General features: G+C 35.9%; 1 protein-coding gene across 2 annotated transcripts; it reads left to right on the top strand.

Annotated features, from left to right (window-relative positions):
* Positions 1-1,270: 1,270 nt before the first annotated feature.
* LOC141830873 (ATP-dependent zinc metalloprotease FTSH 8, mitochondrial-like) lies at positions 1,271-8,812 on the top strand. Of its 2 annotated transcripts, none has more exons than XM_074718319.1 (8): positions 1,271-1,414; positions 1,487-1,718; positions 1,816-1,890; positions 2,985-3,115; positions 3,973-4,461; positions 4,666-5,433; positions 7,400-7,627; positions 8,130-8,812. In XM_074718319.1, exons 1-8 carry the CDS (start codon positions 1,355-1,357, stop codon positions 8,610-8,612), a joined length of 2,466 nt encoding a protein of 821 aa, XP_074574420.1. In that variant the 5' UTR covers positions 1,271-1,354; the 3' UTR covers positions 8,613-8,812. The 2 variants fall into 2 exon arrangements, with proteins under 2 accessions (XP_074574420.1, XP_074574419.1); XM_074718318.1 differs by having other exon boundaries at positions 2,982-3,115.
* Positions 8,813-9,298: the final 486 nt, after the last annotated feature.

The following is a 9,298-nucleotide window of genomic DNA, read 5'->3' as shown; positions in this document are numbered from 1 at the left end:
TTAGTATTGATAAAAATTAAAATATCCATCTTGTAATAGTCATGCACTATAATTATTAAAATATAATATTATTAGTATTAATTATAATTGAAAATATCGATCTTATAGTAGATATAATATCGTAATTGATATAATTGTATAGCAACTATTAAATCATAACTGTTATAATTGTGTAATAACTATAACTTGTAACTATTATAACAATGCTAAAATGGTAATTTCAAAAAAATAATATATATACTAAGCTACTTTGATAATAAATGAAAGAAGGCACCTTCTATCTTTTGAGTATATAGCTGGGTTGGTTATGACAGAGCAGAGTTACAGAAGTATAAGAGTTCGAATCTTGATAAAATCAAGACAATGCCCTTCTCCATCATGACCAACTACAATTTCTCGATTTATCTTTCACAGATGATTATTAGGATGATAAATTTCATCTTTTACCAAAGAAAAAGACACCTTCTCATTTTTGCCCTAATAACAACTCCTAATTATCATATATTATTTATTTGTTTATGATATTAATAATAACATTATCTATCTATATCTTAATCCTTCTACTTCACTTTAATAAATGCTTTAGATCTGCCCATCATTCATCATTCCTGACGTGATATCATGCATGCTCGTGAAACCACAGTGAAGATAATAATAATAATAATAATTTTTTTTTTTTTTAAAAAAAAATAAGAAAATCAATGAAATGTAGTGGGGTGTTAATTATTGTTCATTCTTCTAGTAAATAGCCAAAAGAAACCTAAGGCAGTACAGAAGAGCTACTGCAGTGTCCTCAGACTTCCTTAATGAATAGCCTTCAATGAACTGCCTTGCTACTTCAATGCTCTCATCTCGATCAATTTGGTTCATTTTTCAGCATTTATTTCGTCCGATCGGTTGGGTCCGACCGGAGTGGTTCGATCGGTCGATTGATAACACGGTTCGCCAGGTCGCATTTAGGGTTCGATGCTCCTGGGCCTTGGGGTTACATGGGCCTATGTGTTCTATTTCTTAATGGGCTTCTAAGTGGGTACTTGGAGGCCCATTAAGATCCAATAAGTTTTATTATTTATCCGACGGTCTTCTACGCCTTGCTTCGCAAGAAACAGTCTCGATGGCTGTTTGAGTCGCCCCACGAAACATCCGATCTAGCCGCTTCATGGATGGCCACGTGGGATATCTCAGTGGGCCCCCAGGGGTTGCATGGGGGCGAACCTAAAGTCCGCTTTAACCCGTCCGCGGTGGTGTCTCCTCCCCAGACGAGCTCCGGAGGAAACTAATCCAGGAAGGAACCCTAGATCGCCGCCAAGCTTCTTCCATCTCCGCCGTCCTAAAGGCTCCCGCTTTACGTAGGATGATCTTCTCCAAGCTCGCGCGCTCGCTCTCTCGGCCTTCGCGTCAAAAAACCGGACTTGTAATTTCCTTTGCGCTGTCCTGATCGTGGCTGGCTATGTAATCTGTTCGTTTATCGGTTTTCTTTTTCTAGGGAGGATTTTTTGGTGTTTCCGGGGCGAGGTTTGGATGCCCGAGAGAAGCCCTTTTGCAAAATCCGATCTTGCATGGGGATAATGGCGGGTTGAAGTCCCTGCGGGGTTTCGCCACCTCCGCAATAGCCAGTCGAAATTTCGGAAAAGGGGATCGGTTGGGAGATTATAGATTCCTCTTGGCAGGTTCAACTTTTAGGCGATTTTTTTCCAGTGATTCACCCGATGGGAAGAGTAAGAAAAAAAATTATATTTTTATGTCGAGGCGATTTGGGAATAAATGCATGAATTTTGTTAGCATTTATCTTATGCTTTGATTTGTTATTCCTAGAATACGAGAACTACTATCCCAAGGACAAAAAGGAAATTCCGAAAGGTGATGAGAACAAACAATCAGAAGGAAAAGGTATTATACTATGTTTGTTAACCCCGGTAATTTATCAGTAACTGCAAGGATTAGAGCTACTTTTCGACTAAATCTTGGAAGCATGAGGTTATCAATGTATTTCTTGCTGATCAGTGAAGTTTATCAAGTGTATTAAACCATGTCTTGCTAAACTTGCCTTAGGACTAAACAGATAAATGTCTTTTGAAAATATTCTTGAAAGCCTGCTGTTACTAAGTAACTTCAATCCACTTTCCATCCCTTAACTGTGGTTGTCATGAAATGCCATCTAAAGCTCTAGGCCTAAAATTTCCAGTGGCCAAAAATTGAAAGAAAGCTCAATCTTGTTGTCACTAAATTACATTGGTGCTTGGATCAGATTGAATTGAGCTCTATCAGTGAATACTGAGCATTGTTTTCTCTGTTTTTTCAACTTCTCTTCTTCTAGGTCCATGAACGCTATCTTAGGAAAGTGGCATAGTGTTATGCAGGGTCCAACTATGTTGATATAGTTGTAGATCAGGTCATAATATAGGAAGTTGTGGGTTAGAGTTGCCAAATTTGATGTCTTCACAAATTGCAAATCACATGCAAGTGTCACTGATGACGCAGGTTTACATTAAGGTTGGTCATACACCTTTAGTGATTGTGAAGTAAATCTTGATGCTCATATAGTGTGCTGAATCTCATTTATTTATTGAAGTTATAATGGCATTGCTGAATCAAGACATCCTTTTTTAGATGAACAAAAGCCATTTCATCCAGTAGTTTAGGAGTTTGCTCAGAAGTTGTTTAAATAATCAGATAATATCTTATAAAAATAAATTTCACAACCTCTTTGGAAGATAGGTTATCATTTCTATAGGTAGGGTTCAAATTCAGCTTTTAACTGCTACATGTTTCGCCTTCTGGATAATTCAGTAACTAATGTCATTCAGCTAATTGCTACTGTTGAAAACCTTGATTTGAGTTAGTTTTATTGTGTTCAAAGTAAACTTGAGTTGAGAATGTAGCTTGTTGTGATATTACAGTTCAAATTACAGAATATCAAATGTTTAGTTCAAGTTTTCTATTTTGACTTTTTTTATATCCTACTTTTTGTTCATTTATAGAAGATTCAAGCACAGATGATTTTGGAGGATTTCAGGAGAACATAGCAAAGAATTTGCAAAGTGTCCTTGGTCCATTACTTTTACTGGGATTGATGTTTTTTTCAAATTCTCTTGGTTCCTCTGACCAAAAGGAGGTTTGTATGTTTATTAGCACATATTTTGTCAATTGTCATAACTTGATCTCTAAATCTATGGAAAATCATATTATCTATTGTTTTGTTAGTATACCATCTACCCAAGATCTTTTCATGTATTTGATATCATTAACCCCGTGACTTACAAATGCAAATAAATTAAATTGTAATACAGCTTTTCAAGATTATTAAGCTTGTATAACTTTTTATTGCTCTATTCATTGACAACTTCTCCTTTTATGTATTTGATTCCCTTTGATTTCTGTTCTGAAAGGCAATCAAGTTCTACCATGAGATTGCTGTTTCTCTGACTCTAGAATAGGTATAAGTTGAGATGGTACTAGACTTAGCATGTACCTATAATTGATTATGTAACTATTTTCAAAGTTAATTTATCTCAACATTCTTTTTAGCAATTTCAAGAGTTGCTATAGCAAATAATTTATATCTTTGATACTAGAGGGGAAAAGAAGATGATTTGCTTGGATTGACCATTTTTTCCTTTGGCATGGACAATTTAATATTTGAGTTTATCAAAGCATATATAATCTTATATTTTCAGTAGGAGCACTCCAAATTAGACGCATGGTCATGAAATGTGATATCAGAATTTTTACTTTTTAAGATATTAGAAATTACACAAGTCTGATAGTTCACTCTGCTTAAAGTTGTACTCTTTAAAATGTCAAGCATATATTGTGAAACACATACATAAACATTATTGTTTTTATCATAACTAATTGCGGACTCTATAAACTCACATTTCTGGATATGCACTGACTTTTTTAATAATTCACTTATATCTTATTTTATTTTCAAGTTTTCTGATATCACATTTTGAATGTTTTTATTTGCAGATTAGTTTTCAAGAGTTCAAGAACAAGCTGTTGGAACCTGGTTTAGTAGATCACATTACTGTATCGAATAAGTCAGTAGCAAAAGTTTATGTCAGGAGTTCTGGATATGGTAACAATCAAGCCAAAGACAATGAAATCCAGGAAACTGGAACACCTGCCCCTATTCATACTACTAGCCAATACAAGTATTACTTCAATATCGGAAGTGTTGAGTCATTTGAGGAGAAGCTGGAAGAAGCTCAGGAAGCATTGGGGATAGATCCTCATAATTATGTTCCTGTTCGGTACATTTCTGAAGTAAACTGGTTCCAAGAAATACTCAGATTTGCCCCCACTGCATTTCTTGTGGGGTTTGTCTACCTCATGGGACGAAGAATACAGAGTGGATTTAGCATAGGTGGTGGTAGTGGTGGTGGAAAGGGGGGTCGTGGCATATTTAACATTGGAAAAGCTCAAGTGATGCGAATGGATAAGAATTCCAAGAACAAGGCAAGCAATCACTTGAACTTTTCCTAAAAGCAATTTTATGTTTGATGATCGCATGGGATATTCATTCAATGTGAGATTACTTCGTTCCCGTTCAACGTAGAAATAACATATTTTATAACCATTCTGTGTTATTAGAAGGTTTCTGCTATTGTTTGATCATGTAAATGGATATTCAATTATTATAGTTCATTTTTGTTGGTTCAGGTATTTTTCAAAGATGTAGCCGGTTGTGATGAAGCCAAACAAGAAATTATGGAATTTGTTCACTTCCTAAAAAATCCTACAAAGTATGAGGAACTTGGAGCAAAGATTCCCAAAGGTGCTCTTCTTGTAGGTCCTCCGGGCACAGGAAAAACTCTTTTAGCAAAAGCAGCAGCTGGTGAGTCTGGTGTCCCCTTCCTGTCGATATCAGGTTCAGATTTCATGGAAATGTTTGTAGGAGTTGGACCTTCCAGGGTGAGGAACTTATTTGTTGAAGCCAGACAATGTGCTCCAAGCATAATTTTCATAGATGAAATTGATGCGATTGGCCGAGCAAGAGGCCGTGGGGGATTCTCAGGCTCGAATGATGAACGTGAAAGCACACTAAATCAGTTGCTTGTTGAGATGGATGGATTTGGGACAACATCTGGTGTTGTTGTACTAGCTGGCACTAATCGCCCAGATATTTTGGATAAGGCTCTCTTGAGGCCTGGAAGGTTTGATCGTCAAATTTCTCTTGATAAGCCTGACATAAAAGGACGTGAACAGATATTTCGTATCTATCTCAAGAAGATTAAGCTTGATAAGGAGCCTGAGTATTACTCTCAGAGATTAGCGGCACTTACACCTGGTTTTGCTGGAGCTGACATTGCTAATGTCTGTAATGAGGCTGCACTAATTGCTGCTAGAAATGAGGGTACAGAAGTAACAATGCAGCATTTTGACGCAGCTATTGACAGGATTATTGGTGGTTTGGAGAAGAAAAACAAGGTAATTTCTTGCTTTACTGTAATTGCGAGAGTTTTATTCATCTTCCTGGAAATGCACTCCATTCTTGGTTTTGCCACATCATCGTAACCTTTTTCATCTAATTCTTGTTGATTGCCATGCTTGGTAATATTTCCTTTTTTTTCATGTTTATTTTGATATATCTTGCTCCTTGCTTCTTTTGTCCTATCATCTTATAGTGGCAATGACATTTCAAATCATAAATTTGTGATCCCTAAGTTTAATATTTCTGTTATAATACTAAGTGCTTGCCAAACTTCCATCTACATTTTTTTTGTTTATAAGTTTGTGCTAGCTCTAGCTTATGTGTTTTTGAGCCATTTTAAGTGACTGAAACAGTTCTCTTAATCTCTTTTGATAATCACTAAGATTCTATGATGTGCCTTTTTGAATGCAAATAAGTGCAGGCATCATGTTATTGAATTACAAGTGGTAACCTTAGATTGATGTCTTTATTCACATAGTTTGAGTGAGCTCACAGCTAATTTGGATGCACTTAAAAGTTGATTTTTTTTTTGTGTGTGTGATATTGAGAATCAATCTTACTTTTATTTACTGATTTACTACGATGTTTCTCTTTTTATTTTCTCATTTGATAAAATTTCCTCGCTTTGTGGCTTTGGTTGGAACACTGTACTTGGGTAGCATTTATAGGATAAGCCCTTCCAACTAGTGAGAAAATCTCCAATACTGGATATCTCAATTGCTACAGTAATGGTTCTTGAGGGGGGGGAGGGTGGAGGTTTAAACAAAAGATATGTATCTCGAAGGGAGTTCCATAATTAAGAACACATGTCGGTATAATTATACAAAAGCAACACAGTTAATCACCAATCGTCTTGGTAACTGTGTATTTAAGCTAAATGTCATTTGCCCAATTATTTGCTACAACTGTGGAGAACTGGATGATCTGGTTTTTGATCAGTGCAATACATCAATTCCATCGTTAGTTAATTACCAATCGATCTGTCCAATCAATGTCATTTGCCCAGTTAATCGATTGCTCATCTTTAATTAATTACCAATCAATGTCATTTGCCCAATTAATCTATTTGTTTTTTGATTAGTGCAGTAAGGATGCTTTAAACTCAATGTTAATGCTGACTTATGGTATTTAGGGTTTTAGTGCTACAAAGGGGTAATTACCAATATCATGGCTTATTATTCAACAATCGATTAGGAGACGACTTTCAGTACCTAAATCTCAATTTTTTTTAAAGATATAACATTTCATCTTGCTAACCAAAAGGGTTTTGTTGATTAACAAATATTATGGCAAAAGCACAGCAGGTAAACAAAAAAAATCTTAAACCATGTAAAAGCAACATAATTTGGCAAGATGAAATCTCATTTTATTTACTTCTGCTATTCAATTGCACAATGTTCATAAAATTATTCAACAAATTTTATCTGTTACAGTTAATTTTACTCTTGTACTATTTTTTGTTACAGATTTAAATTTTTATTATTTATGAGATAGATTCCAACTTATTTTATGTATCAGAAATATGTTGATACTAACATTTTATTAAAGTTATACGGCACACCTACTACGGAAGAGTCGAACTGTCTGTATAGTGCACCTGCTTGTAGGTTTAATCCTTTTAGGCTAATATTGGCATTCTAAATGCTTTCGGTATGCTTAAGCTTGTTCCTAATTGTTGAATGAATCACATTGGTTGGCGCACATTCTCGTGCTAACTTAGGAGCCTTGAACTGTTAATTACTCGAGAACGACAAAATGGTAAGTAGATATTGTCATTTTTATAACTCGTCTCTATTTAGATATGGAACAAAACATTATTTTGTCTGGCAAAATGGTAAGTAGACTTAAATTGTTTTAGAATCTAAACTTATCAGCAGTAGTTTGAAAGATCTTTCTTAACGTGATATGTTCTTCTTGTTATATCTTTGGTTTTGATCTGACTCATCCGCGTAAACTTGTCAGGTAATTAGCAAGCTGGAACGGCGAACTGTTGCTTATCACGAATCAGGACATGCTGTTGCGGGATGGTTCTTAGAGCACGCAGAACCTTTACTCAAAGTTACAATAGTTCCTCGCGGAACCGCAGCGCTAGGCTTTGCTCAATATGTGCCAAGTGAAAACCTCTTGTTAACCAAGGAGCAGCTCTTCGACATAACCTGCATGACATTAGGGGGGCGCGCATCCGAAGAGGTAGAATTTCACCATTTTTTGCTTTCATCGTTTGCACTCGAAATCACAAAATAAAACAATGTGCCGATAATTAGATGCTCTTATGTTTCTTGATCTTTTAACCTACTTCGATTATTGGTGATGCTCGATATTAAACAAAAAGTTTATCCCCTACTCCTAGTTTTTTGACTAGTTTTAGTGACTAAAGAAGATAAGATTTTAGATTCCTTACATATGGTTTTGTTCTCATCAGAGGTGGTTATTTGACATATCGGTTTTGTTCTCATCAGAGGTGGTTATTTGATCTTACTCGGAAGAATTTGAGTTGGCGGTTTGATGAACGATAACTGTTTCATTTTCCGGGCAGCATTTAGACTACTCAGATTTGTTTCTAGCAATATCGAATCTATATTTAGATCTATTTCACCATAGAATCAACTTAAAGACACTGATGGATCTGTTCGATGCCATCATCACTACTGTGTGTCGATATGAATAATCTTTGTGATTCATTTGCTCTCAGGTTCTCTTGGGCAAGATCTCGACTGGAGCTCAGAATGATCTCGAAAAAGTGACCAAGATGACGTACGCCCAAGTCGCGGTTTACGGCTTCAGCGACAAGGTCGGCCTTCTCTCCTTTCCGCAGAAGGAAGATTCGTTCGAAATGAACAAGCCTTACAGCAGCAAGACGGAAGCCATCATCGACGAAGAGGTCAGAGAGTGGGTATCGAAAGCATATGCGAAGACACTGGAATTGATCAAGGAGCACAAGGATCAGGTCGCCCAGATCGCGGAGCTGCTGCTGGATAAGGAGGTGCTGCACCAAGAGGACTTGATCAGGGTTCTCGGAGAACGCCCGTTCAAGTCTGACGAACCGACAAACTACGATAAGTTCGTTCGAGGCTTTCAAGACGAGAACAGCACGAGCACGGACACCCCCAAGGATGAAACAGTGTTGGACGATGATGGATCGTCGACGGTGAACGGGGAGGTTGCGCCGGCATAACTTGAGCTGCATCGATGAGTATTGGAAGGTGTATATGTCACAATTAGCTTGCCCATGTAGAGGAAGGAATTGTACAAAACTCGAATAACAAACTGCATCAGGCAAACCACAATGGAGTGGTGGATTTAATTATTGTAAACTAATCTTGAAGCAGATTATTTTTCATACATTCAATGATGTTTTTGTTTGTTTTTTTAAAATTTTTGTTTATATTAAAAAGTAAATGCATGATCGTGAATAAATACTACAATTTTGGGTTGATCAATTTTTTTTGAATGAAAAAAAAAACTGATCATGATTTGTTTTTGTTACTTTGATGGTTTTTAAAGATCTGACTTTTGACTGATTGAGAATGAGTTTCTTATTGTTGTAATAGGTGTATCTAAAATGACTCCGATATAACAATTCGATTTGAGTGGATTTGAAAAATATTGAATTAGAGTTGGTGGTTTTAGATTTCGGAAGGTTAAATCGGGTTAGATTCGAAATCTTAGGTTGGGTTAGGTTTGAGTTAGATCTGAATTTGAATTTAAGATGGAGAAATTTTTTTAGAGTTAAATCTAAATTTTGATAAAATTATTATGATAATAATGAAATATCTGAGATATAAGTGAAAAATTATCGAAGAAAATAATAAAAAAATATTATTAATTATTAATAATGATGTACATTTGATGGATTATAAA

The sequence above is a fragment of the Curcuma longa genome, chromosome 6, assembly GCF_044706935.1.
Source record: "Curcuma longa cultivar G26 ecotype Majalengka, Jawa Barat chromosome 6, ITB_CL_G26_1.1, whole genome shotgun sequence".
Taxonomy (NCBI): domain Eukaryota; kingdom Viridiplantae; phylum Streptophyta; class Magnoliopsida; order Zingiberales; family Zingiberaceae; genus Curcuma; species Curcuma longa.
This window is presented reverse-complemented; position numbering and strand designations above follow the sequence as displayed.